Source organism: Coregonus lavaretus, assembly GCF_964263955.1.
Source record: "Coregonus lavaretus genome assembly, chromosome: 16".
Taxonomy (NCBI): Eukaryota; Metazoa; Chordata; class Actinopteri; order Salmoniformes; family Salmonidae; genus Coregonus; species Coregonus lavaretus.
Window position 1 is genome coordinate 11,806,517 of NC_140003.1, and position 17,322 is coordinate 11,823,838.

A 17,322-nucleotide genomic window follows, 5' to 3' on the forward strand; every position below is an offset into this window, starting at 1 on the left:
CTACCATGAAGCTGGTTGAGGGAATGCCAAGAGTGTGCAAAGCTGACATCAAGGTAAGGGGTGGCTATTTGAAGAATCTCAAATTATATGTAGAATAATAGTGAATATTATTTAAAGTAGTCACCCTTTGCCTTGATGACAGCTTTGCACACTGGTACTGTATTTTAAAGGCACTTAAATTAGAGTTTTACATGTTTAAATGGTATTTGAATAAATACAGTAAACTATGTTTGGCCTATGTTTTGCCTTTGTTTATTCACTTATATTGGTGACCTAATGTCACACATTGGCATTTTGACACAATAATATATCACACATTGTTTATGGAATAAAGCCTTACACAAAGTTATAATGCTAGATGTTAGATACAGTGGGGAAAAAAAGTATTTAGTCAGCCACCAATTGTGCAAGTTCTCCCACTTAAAAAGATGAGAGAGGCCTGTAATTGTCATCATAGGTACACGTCAACTATGACAGACAAAATGAGAAAAAAAATCCAGAAAATCACATTATAGGATTTTTAATGAATTTATTTGCAAATTATGGTGGAAAATAAGTATTTGGTCACCTACAAACAAGAAAGATTTATGGCTCTCACAGACCTGTAACTTCTTCTTTAAGAGGCTCCTCTGTCCTCCACTCGTTACCTGTATTAATGGCAACTGTTTGAACTTGTTATCAGTATAAAAGACACCTGTCCACAACCTCAAACAGTCACACTCCAAACTCCACTATGGCCAAGACCAAAGAGCTGTCAAAGGACACCAGAAACAAAATTGTAGACCTGCACCAGGCTGGGAAGACTGAATCTGCAATAGGTAAGCAGCTTGGTTTGAAGAAATCAACTGTGGGAGCAATTATTAGGAAATGGAAGACATACAAGACCACTGATAATCTCCCTCGATCTGGGGCTCCACGCAAGATCTCACCCCGTGGGGTCAAAATGATCACAAGAACGGTGAGCAAAAATCCCAGAACCACACGGGGGGACCTAGTGAATGACCTGCAGAGAGCTGGGACCAAAGTAACAAAGCCTACCATCAGTAACACACTACGCCGCCAGGGACTCAAATCCTGCAGTGACAGACGTGTCCCCCTGCTTAAGCCAGTACATGTCCAGGCCCGTCTGATGTTTGCTAGAGTGCATTTGGATGATCCAGAAGAGGATTGGGAGAATGTCATATGGTCAGATGAAACCAAAATAGAACTTTTTGGTAAAAACTCAACTCGTCGTGTTTGGAGGACAAAGAATGCTGAGTTGCATCCAAAGAACACCATACCTACTGTGAAGCATGGGGGTGGAAACATCATGCTTTGGGGCTGTTTTCTGCAAAGGGACCAGGACGACTGATTCGTGTAAAGGAAAGAATGAATGGGGCCATGTATCGTGAGATTTTGAGTGAAAAACCTCCTTCCATCAGCAAGGGCATTGAAGATGAAACGTGGCTGGGTCTTTCAGCATGACAATGATCCCAAACACACTGCCCGGGCAACGAAGGAGTGGCTTCGTAAGAAGCATTTCAAGGTCCTGGAGTGGCCTAGCCAGTCTCCAGATCTCAACCCCATAGAAAATCTTTGGAGGGAGTTGAAAGTCTGTGTTGCCCAGCGACAGCCCCAAAACATCACTGCTCTAGAGGAGATCTGCATGGAGGAATGGGCCAAAATACCAGCAACAGTGTGTGAAAACCTTGTGAAGACTTACAGAAAATGTTTGACCGGTGTCATTGCCAACAAAGGGTATATAACAAAGTATTGAGAAACTTTTGTTATTGACCAAATACTTATTTTCCACCATAATTTGCAAATAAATTCATTAAAAATCCTACAATGTGATTTTCTGGATTTTTTTTCCTCATTTTGTCTGTCATAGTTGACGTGTACCTATGATGAAAATTACAGGCCTCTCTCATCTTTTTAAGTGGGAGAACTTGCACAATTGGTGGCTGACTAAATACTTTTTTCCCCCACTGTATATATATATAGTTTTTAAAAATATGTATTTAACCCCTTATTTTTGGCACTAAACAGTCTGCCTTGTCTAAGCCGGGGGAGGGGAGGGGGGTTCTACTAAGCTATATGGAATTGTTTTAATAAGGTCATACCAAGGATCATTTTGCTATTTGATTTTGAATTTTAAGACCCATTGAAGTATCAAGAAAATATAGATTTTTTTGTTGTTGATGAAAAATGTTATTTGGCCTTACTGCTATTAGCACATACAAACACATTGAATAACAGATTCACTACATGGAACAACAGATAGTCCCCCCCAAATAAATCAAAAGGAAGTTTGTTCTGAAACATATATATTTTTACATGTATTTAACCCCTTATTTTTGGCACTAAACAGTCTCCATATATATAGTGTGCAAAGCTGTCATCAAGGCAAAGGGTGGCTACTTTGAAGAATCTCAAATATAAAATATATTTTGATTTGTTGAACACTTCTTTGCTTACTACATGATTCCATGTGTTATTTCATAGTTTTGATGTCTTCACTATTATTCTACAATGTAGAAAATAGTCCCAAAAAAATAAAAAAAAGAAACTTGAATGAGTAGGCGCGTCCAAACCTTTGACAGTCCCATATTTATTTATTTGGATTTTTCAGGGGGTGTTGCAGCACCCTCAGCACCCCTACTTCATGCGGCTATGCTCAGCAGAAAGAAAAATCGAATTGGCATTACATTGACATTTTAGTCATTTAGCAGACACTCTTATCCAGAGCAACTTACAGTTAGTGAATGCATACATTTTTTTTGTTTTTCATACTGGCCCCCCGTGGGAAACGAACCCACATCCCTGCCGGCCAAACCCTCCCCTACCTTGGACGACGCTGGACCAATTGTGCGCCGCCCATGGGTCTCCCGGTTGCGGCCGGCTGCGACAGAGCCTGGACTCGAACCAGGAATCTCTAGTGGCACAGCTAGCACTGCGATGCATGTTGTGGTTGTGAATTCAGGCTACACAGTAAGAATCATGCCAGGGATGATTGTAAAGTGTGTAGGGAAATTAAATGTATGGATGAAGGGTCCTCCATTTTCATTTCAGAAAGGACCGATTTTCTCCATATACCTTTGATGATCTCTTTCATGTTAGTCAAAAAAGTGCCATGCTGATATTGAAGCAAGCGCATCTTGCATAAAATGACTCCTTCAGATTTAAAATACCCTGTGCAAATGTCATTGGCAGGAGAAACAAAGGCACATGTTTTCTAGAAACAAGCACTTTTTATTATTAAACATTCAGTAACAAACAAATGGTGTAAGAAAGGATATGCCTGGTATGTATAATTTGTACACACAGACTTATGTACAATGATGTGCTATAGCACATGAAATGATGTACACGTTTTGGAAGAACAAAGCATAGGCTACTGTATTGAACTACACTGCTCAAAAAAATAAAGGGAACACTTAAACAACACAATGTAACTCCAAGTCAAAAATCAAACTGTCCACTTAGGAAGCAACACTGATTGACAATGAATTTCACATGCTGTTGTGCAAATGGAATAGACAACAGGTGGAAATTATAGGCAATTAGCAAGACACCCCCAATAAAGAAGTGGTTCTGCAGGTGGTGACCACAGACCACTTCTCAGTTCCTATGCTTCCTGGCTGATGTTTTGGTCACTTTTGAATGCTGGCGGTGCTTTCACTCTAGTGGTAGCATGAGACGGAGTCTACAACCCACACAAGTGGCTCAGGTAGTGCAGCTCATCCAGGATGGCACATCCAATGCGAGCTGTGGCAAGGTTTGCTGTGTCTGTCAGTGTAGTGTCCAGAGCATGGAGGCGCTACCAGTAGACAGGCCAGTACATCAGGAGACGTGGAGGAGGCCGTAGGGGGGCAACAAACCAGCAGCAGGACCGCTACCTCCGCCTGTGTGCAAGGAGGAGCAGGAGGAGCACTGCCAGAGCCCTGCAAAATGACCTCCAGCAGGCCACAAATGTGCATGTGTCTACTCAAACGGTCAGAAACAGACTCCATGAGGGTGGTATGAGGGCCCGACGTCCACAGGTGGGGGTTGTGCTTACAGCCCAACACCGTGCAGGACGTTTGGCATTTTCCAGAGAACACCAAGATTGGCAAATTCGCCACTGGCGCCCTGTGCTCTTCACAGATGAAAGCAGGTTCCCACTGAGCACGTGACAGACGTGACAGAGTCTGGAGACGCCGTGGAGAACGTTCTGCTGCCTGCAACATCCTCCAGCATGACCGTTTTGGCGGTGGGTCAGTCATGGTGTGGGGTGGCATTTCTTTGGGGGGCTGCACAGCCCTCCATGTGCTCGCCAGAGGTAGCCTGACTGCCATTAGGTACCGAGATGAGATCCTCAGACCCCTCGTGAGACCATATGCTGGTGCGGTTGGCCCTGGGTTCCTCCTAATGCAAGACAATGCTAGACCTCATGTGGCTGGTGTGTGTCAGCAGTTCCTGCAAGAGGAAGGCATTGATGCTATGGACTGGCCCGCCCGTTCCCCAGACCTGAATCCAATTGAGCACATCTGGGACATCATGTCTCGCTCCATCCACCAACGCCACATTGCACCACAGACTGTCCAGGAGTTGGCGGATGCTTTAGTCCAGGTCTGGGAGGAGATCCCTCAGGAGACCATCCGCCACCTCATCAGGAGCATGCCCAGGCATTGTAGGGAGGTCATACAGGCACGTGGAGGCCACACATACTACTGAGCCTCATTTTGACTTGTTTTAAGGACATTACATCAAAGTTGGATCAGCCTGTAGTGTGGTTTTCCACTTTAATTTTGAGGGTGACTCCAAATCCAGACCTCCATGGGTTGATAAATTTGATTTCCATGATAATTTTTGTGTGATTTTGTTGTCAGCACATTCAACTATGTAAAGAAAAAAGTATTTAATAAGATTATTTCATTCATTCAGATCTAGGATGTGTTGTTTAAGTGTTCCCTTTTTTTGAGCAGTGTATAAGCATTTTACCACTCAGTTTTAGGTAGCAATATTATTACTATATCTTGCCAACATGAAGCAGAACTGATACGCCAATTTGCTCAGTAGTAGGTTTGAAGCGTTCTACCATGGAGCATACTATCAGCTTTGTGTTTGATTAGATATGTACATATGGTTTTATGGTTGTTTACGAGTTGCCATTTCATTGCCATTTAGATCAGCATAATACTTTTAAGTTATTGATGAAAAAGACCATTCTTCAAAATACATTAACAAAAAAAATGGTGAGTCTACATACTGTACATCATACCCACAGGAATGCTTAATGTGCTTCCCAAATAGCACCCTATTCCCTATAGTGTACTACGTTTGACCAGTGCTATGGGCCCTGGTCAAAAGTAGTGCACTTTATAGGGAATAGGGTGCCATTTAGGATGCATCCTTGGAGACTGTTGATGTACAAAGCATGTGTGACTGCACGTCACAGAATGACACTTATCAATGATATGTTGCAGCCAGCCCGTGTAAAGTATGATGCTCTGCTGCCACTGTAACAAAATGTTAGAAACAGACATCCTTTCGTAATAAGAATACATAAATAAAGCCTTAAAACCAATCAAGTTACCAGTTCAAATACTTAAATAACAACCAATACGTCAATAAATAATAATAACTAAGGGCTGGGTTATCGAATCCTACACTGTTGGGACTAGGCTATGCTACACTAAGTGCTCAATCAGTGTTCTAGACCCATCAGTGCTCAAGTAAACAATCATATTTAGTAAATGGCGGATAATAAGCAGTAGAAATTAGTTACTCACTCATCAAATGTGAAGACTTCAGATTTGTTTTAAACGATTTGGGTCTGAGAACAGAAATATGCAACACTTTTATGTGCACTGCCGATTTGGATCGAAATTTGCAGCCTGTCCTTCCATAAGTTGTTTTGAACATTCAATTACAACTGAACTTGAGTCTTATGAATGGTCTCTTAAATAAACGTAAGTGAACCAGCATAACAAATCTGAAATGATCATGGAGGTGACAGATGTGTACTGACACAAAAATGATGTATAATATCATGTGACAAGTCATGTATAACGTGATGTGACAAGTCAATCGTGTTAGATTCTTTCATTCATTTCTCAAACCTCACCATTGGAAAAATAGGCATTTTACTATATCTACACATTATGCATACTTGATGCATACTCTAAGGCAGGGGTTCCCAAACTTTTTTCACTCGGGGCCCCCCTTCCAGCAATGGGGAACATCCCACGACCCCCCTGCGCGCACGTGCACGCGTCACGTCTATTTCTATGAGCACAAACACTGTTCATGACACAAACTGTTCACATCCCTCTTGTTGGTAGAGAGCATTTTGCAGGTTTAAAGCTTATTTCCTGCAATTCTACAAATTCTGTCATGGGGTGCAAAGAAAATGTTGCAGTTTTAAAGTTACTTTTCTTGCAATTCTATACATTTTGCCATGTCTAATGTGTATTCATGATATTTGAGTGACAAAAAAATTACAACAATATCTATGGGCTAAAACACCTAAATATACAAACGTTAGCTGACATGGGCTAGTTGATCTGGACATTTCTGACAAGTTATAAATAGCTCTCTAAGGTATGCAATGACTGACATGACAAGAGGAACTGATGATGCACTACCCAATTTCGAAATTGCCCCTTGTGCATTCTACTATTACAACTTTCAAGAGTAAGTTTAAAGCCGGACTGAGTTCCTAAAGAAATCCCCCCCCCCCACAGTTTGCGAACCACTGCTCTAAGGGACCAATGCTGAATATTTCTTCACATACAATAGCACTTACTCAAGGGTTAACCACGTTCTACAATAAATTACATTCAACAGTTATACTACCTCTCATAGATCTTTATCTGATAGTTATAATTTCCAAGGATGATATTTAGAAATGTTGGCATTTACAATAGATGGACACAACGAGAGTAGTAGTGCTTCATACTGCAGCTCTGAAACATCTCAATGAATCAAATGCCAATGTCTTGTCTACTGGCATTTTGAACACAGACACGCTATCCACATAACATGTTTGTTGACAAGTTATTATCCACTGTCCAGAGTTACGTTTTCATGGGGAGCCATGTTTCAATGGCAGAGTCCTGTAGTACTGCTAACAGTTGGTTTTCATCCCACCTGTGTGTTACAGTCATAGGGTGTGTCCCATGCTACTAGTCACCAGTCCCTTGATGTTGGTGACGGGGCGCACGTCATGCAGCTGCCTCCGTCTGTCGATGAAGGAGGCCAGGCGACCAGTGTCCAGTGGGTTCTTGGAGTAGTCTCCACTGTGGGCGCCCACCCAGGGGTGCTGGAGACAGGTGGTGGCACTGGGCCTCTTCCGGGGGTCCTGCTGCAGGGTAGAGTTGATGAAGTCCCGGGCCGCCTGGCTCACTCCCTGGAAGTATTCCTCGGGGAAGCAGAAGTCCAGCTTGCAGATGTTGACGCACGTTTCCTCCAGGCTCTCGTCCAGGAAGGGCGAGACGCCGCTCAGCATGACGTAGGCCAGGACGCCGGCGCTCCACACGTCCGTGCTCAGCGACACCGGGGTGCCCTGGATCAGCTCCGGAGCAGCAAACTCTGGGTTTCCCAGGAGCAGGTGGACATAACGGTGGCCAGACACCTGGACCGCATCGCCAAAGTCTATGAGCTTAATGCAGGGAACAGGCACGTGGAGATCCACCAGGAGGTTCTCAGGCTAAGGACACACAAGAGAGGAACACATTTGTAAATGGATTTAACCAAGATCAGGGACATTTCACTGAAAGTTTGTCATATGTTTTCAGACCTCAAAAGTGTCCTAATTTCCATAAATTTGGGATGGAGGCATACACTGAGTGTACAAAATATGAGGAATATCTTCATAATATTGAGTTGCACCCCCTTTTGCCCTCAGAAGAGACTCAATTCGTTGGGGCAGGTGTCGAAAGCCTTCCACAGGGATGCTGGCCCATGTTGACTCCAATGCTTCCCACAGTTGTGTCAAGTTGGCTGGATGTCCGTCGGGTGGTGGACCATTCTTGATAAACACTGGAAACTGTTGAGCATGAAAAACCCAGCAGCATTGCAGTTCTTGACACACTCAAACCGGTGCACCTGGCACCTACTACCATACCCCGTTCAAAGGCACTTAAATATTTTGTGTTGCCCATTCACCCTCAATGGTACACACACACAATCCGTGTCTCAATTGTCTCAAGGCTTAAAAATCTTTCTTTAACCTGTCTCCTCCCCTTCATCTATACTGATTGAAGTGGATTTAACAGGTGGCATCAATAAGGAATCAAAGCTTTCACCTAAATTCACCTGGTCAGTCTATGTTATGGAAAGAGCAGGTGTTCCTAATGTTTTGTGCACTCAGTGTATAGTTAGATCTACTCAACCGGTTTCGTGGGACATGGTTTCATCTTGAAATTATAAAATTTTCTTGGTCTGAAAACATTTGTCAAACTTTGAAAGTGTAATGTCACTTTAATAACATTGTATATGCACCATATGTCCTTAGCAGTGGTACGGATGTGTGCTTTGTGTTTACCTTTAGGTCTAGATGTACCACTTTGCAGGTGTGGAGGTGCTGCAATGCCTCTAAGGTGTCCTTCACAAAGAAGGCCACCTTCTCCTCCATCAGCTCATCATGGGCCACCAGGTAGTCCAGCAGCCTCCCGCCCTCCAGCCTGGAAACAACACGAGACAAACATTAATTCAGACCACACTCTAAGACACTATGTGTCTGTCCCAAATGGCACCCTGTTCCCTATATAATGCACTACATTCTCTGGTCAAAAGTAGTGTACTATGGGAATAGGGTGCCATTTGGGAAGCAGACAATGACTGAGTTCACTAACAATGCCAAGTGAAGGCTATAATCCCTAGCGTGGGTCCAACTCTATGATTGTCATGCCACAAGCAGATAGGAGTTGGCAAAAAGCAAAAACAATAATACATCCCTCTTTCTCCTCGCCTCTTTCTAAATCGTATTGGAAGACAAGGTCAAAAGACCCTCCACCCAGACCTGGTTTTCCAAAGTATTTTGAGGAGGAGGCGAGGAGAGAGGATGCGAGGAATTGAGGAAAGATTAATTGAGAATCAGCCCAAGTCCACAGCAGAATGTTCCTTACTGTCACGCTTGTTTACGGACGAGACGGACCAAGGCGCAGCGTGATAAGCATACATGTTTATTAAACAAATAAACACACAACAAAAACAACAAACGAAATGTGAAGTCCAAGGTAGCACACTAACATACCAAAACACGGAACAAGATCCCACAACTAACAGGTGCCAAAAGGCTGCCTAAGTATGGTCCCCAATCAGAGACAACGAGCTACAGCTGTCTCTGATTGGGAACCACCCCGGCCAACATAGATCTACACATTCTAGATCTAAAACATAGAAAACAACATAGCAAACACAACACAGAAAATACACACCCTGACTCAACAAATACAAGTCCTCAGAGTCAGGGCGTGACACTTACAGCTCGAAGACCAGCATAAGGGAGGTGGGGGACTCATAGGTGTCAGTCAGAGCCACCAGCTGAGAATGCTGGACGTGGCATAAGATGTCCGCCTCATGGGCCACCTGCTCCTTCTTCTGCATCTTCTTAGTGACATACTTCACAGCCACCTCCTTCTTACTAGCCTTGTTCAGACACTTTCTCACTACAGAGAATCGGCCCCTGTAGGAGAGGAGTAGGAGATTAGTTGTAACACATAAAAAATGTCATTGTTGTACCTATTCAACTGCTACAGTTAGCCTTTATGAGAATTTGTATGACATTTGTGTGAAAAATCCCAATAAAAGACTTCTAATTTAAAACAATTATGGTAGGCTACTTTAAAACTGGTGGGGTGTGCAATTTACCGTCCGATCTCACAAATTTCTGTAAAAGTCGATTCAAAGTTGTCTTTCCACTGAATGCCAGTTCCATCAAATGTGGAAACTTAGAATAGAAAGAAAACAAATGGAATATTTGATTAGTCAATATTTACATTGTAGCTTCATACACTACCGTTCAAAAGTTGGGGTCACTTAGAAATGTCCTTGTTTTCGAAATAAAATAAAAAAATGTGTCCATTAAAATAACATCAAATTGATCAGAAATATAGTGTAGACATTGTTCATGTTGTAAATGGCTATTGTAGCTGGAAATGGCTGATTTCTAATGGAACATCTACATAGGCGTACAGAGGCCCATTATCAGCAACCATCAGTCCTGTGTTCCAATGGCACATTGTGTTTGCTAATCCAAGTTTATCATTTTAAAAAGGCTAATTGATCATTAGAAAACCCTTTTGCAATTATCTTAGCACAGCTGAAAACTGTTGTGCTGATTAAAGAAGCAATAAAACTGGCCTTCTTGAGACTAGTTGACTATCTGGAGCATCAGCAATTGTGGGTTCGATTACAGGCTCAAAATGGCCAGAAACAAATAACTTTCTTCTGAAACTCGTCAGTCTATTCTTGTTCTGAGAAATGAAGGCTATTCCATGCGAGAAATTGCCAAGAAACTGAAGATCTCGTACAACGCTTTGTACTACTCCCTTCACAGAACAGAACAGCACAAACTGGCTCTAACCAGAGTAGAAAGAGGAGTGGGAGGCACCGGTGCACAACTGAGCAAGAGGACAAATACATTAGAGTGTCTAGTTTGAGAAACAAGCGCCTCACAGGTCCTCAACTGGCAGCTTCATTAAATAGTACCCGCAAAACACCAGTCTCAACGTCAACAGTGAAGAGGCGACTCCGGGATGCTGACCTTCTAGGCAGAGTTGCAAAGAAAAAGCCTTATCTCAGACTGCCCATTTTAATATTTTATTTTTATTGGCCAGTCTGAGATATGAGATACAAAATAACAAAGCTTTCTTTTTCTTTCCTCCTTTTTTCTATTCTATTTTTCTATTTTTTTCTATTCTATTTGTTTGTTTTGGCCCTCCCTGCTTGTAGTGTGAAGATGGAGGGTTTGACTCACTCCCGCTGGGCAGGGTCACCATGTTGGAGGGCTCGCTGGGCGGACTGATACCCCAGGGGTTACTGGCACTGACCCGGAACTGGTAGTGCCCCCCAGGAATGAGATCTTCAATTTTCACACACACATCTACAGTGGAGACCACCGACTGCTGCCACACCAGGGAGTCTGCAGAGAAGAGGACGAGAGGTTAGGTCATAGTTCAAAGGTCACAGGTGACTGTCTGTAGCTTATGATTTGTAAAGCAGAAGAGAGGTGGAAGGTGAAGTTGCTCCTAGATGTTGATCTTGGTTCAGTTTAGCATTTTCCCCACTAAGGGTTATAGATACACTATGGAGAAATCACTCCGCCATTTCCTGGTTTCTAAAATTCTAATAGTTAGCCTAATTTCAGTTTATGTGACAAAACAAGGAAGTATAGTGTAGAGAATCATTGTACCATCTAAAATGCTGTGAAATATATTTTCCATATCCCCAAAATATTGTATTTTCAGAACGAGAAGCATAGAAATAGAGCACATAGAACAGATCTACCACTTCTTAGACTTGCTTTCAATGAGAATGACAGATCTAACACACGGTTTGCCCAAACATTTATATATTGCAGCTTTAAGGTTAAGATTTGGGGAGGCTGATCCTAGATCTGTACCCCGGAGCCAGAAGAGAGATGGACCTACTGTACCTTCCTGCCTGTACTCCACTGTGTAGCTGGACACAGCACAGTTAGCTGAGCTGGCTGGGGGGAGCCAGTGGACAATCACTGCATTGCTACTGGCCTCCTGGGCCACCGGCCTCGCAGGTGCCGCTGGAATACCTGAAAACAGACATGAGCCCAATATCAGTCTTAAATGGCCATGGAGAGCTAGCCTTGTGAAAGGAGCCTGATCTCATGATAGCTCGCAATCCAAAATGTGAGTGCAGTGGTCAGTCTGCTTGACCAAGCTAATGAAGAGCCTCTCGAAACCCCACCCCCATCCATGATCCATATCCCCTGGTCTCACCTTGTACTTTGATGGAGGCGGAGGAGGAGGCAGTGCCATGGTCATTGATGGCCACACAGGTGTAGATGCCAGTGTCCTGGGGCATCAGGTTACAGATCTTCAGCAGAATGTCGCCCGTATCCCTGGAGACAAGGACAGAGAAGGAGAGAGTAGGTGTGATTGGTTGCCAAGAATAGAACATGACCTTTCTCACCAGAAAATAAATATGCTACATTGGTTTCTGCTTTTGCTGATCATACCTTTTACTGAGCTCCATCTAAAGTTCATGTTATTCCTCCAGCAACATGTTTAGTCTACCTAGGGATGCGTCACAAATGGCACCCTATTTCTTACACACACTGTATATAGTGCACTACTTTTGACCAGAGCCCTGTAGTGCACTACTGGTCAAAAGTAGTGGACTATATAGGGAATGGAACTATTTGGGATGCAGACAATGGATTTACCATGGGATTAGGCCACAGACATTACCTTTAAGCAATTATGTCAGAATGTTTTATTCATCCAATAGGGAGATAATAGTGTAAGTATCTCTGGAGATGTCTAACTGTCCTGCCAGAGACGTTTCTTTCATCTTACTTCCTGCTCTTACTAGGTTAGAGGAATTTGGGTATGTACTTCCATTTATTAGTCAGAATCAGATGTTGGATGCCCACCAGTGAGGGCCAGCGGAGGAAGACATCAGAGGACCGGCTCATAGTACTGGCTGGAATGGAATAAATGAAACGGTTTCAAACACTTATGGTTTCCATGCCGTTCCATTTCTTATATTCCAGCCATTACTATGAGCCGGTCCTCTGATGTCTTCCTCGGCTGGCCCTCACTGGCGGCATCCAACGTCTGATTTTCATGTGATCATCAAGACCATATTCTAACTAGAAACCTTATAGTTCCTTTACCTAATGTTTATAGTGAACCTGCTGTTGTTGACAACCGGGTTCTGATCGGGTCCTTTCAGAGTGATGTTGGGTTTGGGACGTCCACACACTTTGCAGCATAGGACCACCGTCTCCCCAAAAGCACACGTTACATCAGCTAGTGGGATCAGGAACTCTGGAGCCACTAAATACATTAACACACAGCAGTGTCAGCTAACCACACCACATGATTCTAACAGCAATTATAAACTGGGTGGTTGGGTGGCCCTGAATGCTGATTGGCTGAAAGCCGTGGTATACCACGGGCATGACAAAACATTTATTTTTATGTCGGTGACCAGTTTATAATAGCAATGAGGCACCTCGGGGGTTTGTGGTATATGTCCAATATACCATGGCTAAGGGCTGTATCCAGGCTCTCTGCGTTGCGTCATGCATAAGAACAGCCCTTAGCCGTGGTATATTGGCCATATACCACATCCCCTCGTGCATTATTGCTTAAATATACGCTACGTCCTAAATGGCACCCTATATAATGCAACCTGTAGACCAGGGCCCATAGGGCTAAGGTCAAAAGTAGTGCACTATTAGGGAATAGGGTGCCATGAGACGCAACCAGCCTCAGAAGGATGCATGACATATCAGTAATGAAATGATTATTGATTTCACTCTTAAGCATTTAAATGTAAGTGTTTATGTTCTGATAGTTCATCTTACCTTCTTGTATAAAATTGGGATTCATTATCTGCAAAGATAAGGCATGGCTGTTAGGCAATATGAATGAACTATAATGTTCTTGTTTGAATTATGAACTGTTTTGCTAATTCAAAAGGAAAATATATATATACATACCTCAGAGTTCTGTGTCACTCATATTTGTGTACTACCATTTACAAATTATTTGCAATAGAGGGCTACTGTATTAGGGCATCGTACCCCACATATATTTGTGACATTTAGGCATATCATGCCTTTAAAAATCTTTGAAAAAAATGCATAACAAGGCGCAATCACCAGGGGATCCAAAAGAAGAGATGTCAGGAGTAGTGGCATGCTTACGGGGGTTTGTGTGAGAGGCTTTGTCACATTAACAAACCTAACCATCCCTGGGAGAGATGTATTTCAATGTAGGAACACTAGGTTGCGGTAATGGTCCATGGAAACCACACGGCTACACAAGAAGAGAAAATGTGGATGCTTGAGATCAGACAAGTAGCACATAGAGCAGCTAGCTAAACTTGCCAAGACCCCTTTAGGGATTTAATAACATAGTTATAGGAATAAATGTATTGTTTTGCAATCAAAAAGGGTGAACATCTTTACAACAGACTAACAAGCCTGCTGAGAGGTCAAGTCTGTCAAAGCTAACAGGAGGATGCTTTTCAATTACAATGACCAGGAATTGGAACTGAGGAACTAGAGCAATTTAATTTATCATAATATATGGCATTTAGCAGACACTTTCATTCAAAGTAACTTACAGTAGTGCGTGCATACATTTTCACATGGGTGGCCTCTGCAGGAATCGAACCCACAATCCTAGTGTTGCAAGCGCCATGCTCTACCAACTGAGCCACACAGGACCGTGCAAGCTTTGAAGGGGGAGGCTTGTTTAGTTTATAAGGATCCCCATTAGCTGTTGCACATGCAGCAGCTACTTTTCCTGGGGTCCACAGGCTGTACAGGAGTTACAATGATGCATGTGAGAACAATACATCTTTTCAAACAAAAATACGTATTTTCAACATATTTTGCTCATGTGTTCCAGGTGCTTACCTGATGTATTAATACTGTGCACCAATCAGTGGCAAATGCATTTACAAACTCCACCCATGGCCTCTCTGAGGCCGGAACCAGAAAATCCTAACAAATAAGGAGCAGGAACAAAAATATTCCTGTTGGTTCTTGCTCAGGATGAAACCATACTCAAAATGGCAACTGATCCACCCATTGCAGACCCCTTGACTTGAATGGGGAAGCTTATTCTAGTGATTGTATTTCTATGGGTAAAAAGCTAGTGTAGCTAATGGAACATGTGGAACCTGCCTTTTTGTCAAAAGCTCCTGACCACAGTGAAAACCCCTATGATGCTGAGTGTAGTTTCCTCTTGCTAGACGTAGCTACAGAAACTCAACTGGGCAGCATGCATGATGACAGATCGGCGTGTATTACTACCTCCATGCTAGTTTTGGGGAGTTCATCATCGCAATCTGACTCCTCTGAGCTGTTTGACTCCTGCGGTGTGGGATAAGAGAAAGCAAAATTAGAGCAGTTACAAAGGCCTGGTGGTCCCCAAGCTAGAGGCACAGTCAGGATTCTGTTGAGGCTAATGTGTACGGGTTGTTGATATAGGATTTGTGCTTACTAGTAAGTTTGGTGTTAAAGACAGAGAATCTGTCTTGTGCTGAATTCCAAATTGACCCCTGACCCATACTCCCCAAGCACTGTAGATCTGAAAGGATTGGATAGATACACCTACAGTGTAACTAAATACGTATTTTATCTAGGAGTGCCTTTGGTGATAAGGGCTGAAGGTCCAGTCCAGCATATTGTATGTGGGAGGGCTTTAAGGAAACAAAGAGGGAATCTGTAAAGAAGAGTTGCTTGGGAACCACTGAGCCGGAGGTAAAAATGGATAAATATGGACATATTGTATGAGCTGGGAAATGAACCAATTAAGCAAAAATAAATAATATAAATTATAGAGCTGACACCTGAAACAATGCAATCTAACACAAAATTATTGATGACACACAAATAGCAGTCAGTAACATTTAATTATATGTGCATGTCTCTTTCTATGTTCATATTCCATGTAGGGAGTGTGTAACGGTAGTGGCATAAATAGTCAAACCGTGGCGAGGACAAAACTTGCAAGCAAACTTAAAGTGAAATGTATCCAATGGACATAATTGACAAATTAAAACAATCTACTCTAACATGCTTAAAATGAAAGATGGATCAGCAGACTCAGCATCATACGGAATTGATGAGGGGTTATTTTGAAATGCACTGCTAGTATATATTGATACAGAAATATAATGTAGTGTGAGATCCAGTTTCAGTATGTTTTCACTGAAACACAACACCTTATGATTTGTGTAGTTAATACCTGCATGCTAAACCCATGAATGAGGACTTGTTTTCGTTTAAAGGGTTTACCTCAATGGGCTCCAGGTCATAGGTTATCAAAATGGTGGTTTCACAGTGTTATTTATGTCAATAAAGTCATTAATTTGAACAAAAACTAAAGTTATCTTAAAGGTTGACTCAGTGATATGACGTAGATGCAGAAAGTAAACAGCATAGTGGGTCAATTTCCGCAGTAACTAAGAACGTTGAAGTGAGAGGCTAAGCTTCTCTGCTGTTTTGGGCCGGTGGCTCCCACGCTGTAAGAGCGTGAAGTGAACCCGTGCACATGAGCAGATACTATGTGTGACTGTGTGAGAGCAACGTCTTGCATCTCGTTCATCTCAATATCTGCGGCACTGCTCGTGGCAACGTCATTTCGCTGAGTCTACCTTTAACCAACAGCAAAATTGCCACAATTCACAGACAAGAAGTCACCTGACTCATTAGTATCATGCATAAGGGGGCGTCAAACCAAAGTGAGAGCAGACAGTGTAGTTAGAGGTGGATTATCATAGTATTTCAGTGTTGGAGATTATTAACGTCACGAATCACGACACACAGGTGAGGGAGTGGCAGCCGAGGACACAGAACACCATCTCCGTAGACAGCCCGCTTACTCACTTTGACAGTGACCTTGGTGCTGAGAATCTCCTTGGGCTTACGGAGTCCATTCTCAACCTTTGCATCACCCTTGCCACTGATATCCTTCTCTGCTCGCTTTCTCGAGCGCAGGGTATTCCATGAAAGAGATTTCCTGTTGTGCCAAGAAATATACCAGTCAAATCCAGGCTTACACACACTGATGGCAGAGGTGCAGGGGGATTGAGAGGGGCTAGAGAGAGAGAGAGAGAGAGAGAGAGAGAGAGAGAGAGAGAGAGAGAGAGAGAGAGAGAGAGAGAGAGAGAGAGAGAGAGAGAGAGAGAGAGAGAGAGAGAGAAAGAGAGAAAGAGAGAAAGAGAGAAAGAAAGAAAGAAAGAAAGAAAGAAAGAAAGAAAGAGAGAGCGAGAGAGCGATAAAAAAAATAAAGAAAGGAGACAAATGTACCTCCTTTGGAACAGAATTTTCAAATAGAAAAGCAAAAGTTAATGTTTATATCATGGTATATTAGAAAGTCAGACACACAGAGGTGGAAAAAGCTCCTCTGTACGCTACCATACCTTGATTCTCTTACACCATAGTGGACAGACAATTTGTGTCAAAGCAGCCTAGTTTGTTGGGCATAAGAGGTCTGGCCAACCATTCCATGGCTCTACTTTGTCGTGAGATTTTCAATGATGCTGCTTTGTACACAACAAACTTTTGTCGAGGACCGGTGTGGTTAGTAGAAAATTAAAACAAGCAGTCTACTACATCAGACTACGTCAACGAAA

The 17,322-nt window shown here is 42.8% G+C and overlaps 1 protein-coding gene across 4 annotated transcripts in view; it reads right to left on the reverse strand.

Moving 5' to 3' along the window:
• Positions 1-4,856: 4,856 nt before the first annotated feature.
• The window catches only part of LOC311143301 (kalirin-like), a gene marked incomplete at its 5' end in the record, with an annotated part of 253,356 nt that continues 240,890 nt past the window's right edge, over positions 4,857-17,322 (reverse strand). For all 4 annotated transcript variants that reach the window (XM_084179130.1, XM_084179131.1, XM_084179129.1 and 1 more), the window contains 11 exons: positions 4,857-7,672; positions 8,510-8,648; positions 9,452-9,652; positions 9,838-9,916; positions 10,946-11,110; positions 11,624-11,755; positions 11,943-12,064; positions 12,842-13,004; positions 13,538-13,565; positions 14,996-15,055; positions 16,574-16,706. In XM_084179130.1, coding sequence (XP_084035256.1) covers positions 7,127-7,672; positions 8,510-8,648; positions 9,452-9,652; positions 9,838-9,916; positions 10,946-11,110; positions 11,624-11,755; positions 11,943-12,064; positions 12,842-13,004; positions 13,538-13,565; positions 14,996-15,055; positions 16,574-16,706 — 1,768 coding nt within the window. In that variant the 3' untranslated portion in view covers positions 4,857-7,126. The remainder of the gene's footprint in view (positions 7,673-8,509; positions 8,649-9,451; positions 9,653-9,837; positions 9,917-10,945; positions 11,111-11,623; positions 11,756-11,942; positions 12,065-12,841; positions 13,005-13,537; positions 13,566-14,995; positions 15,056-16,573; positions 16,707-17,322) is intronic.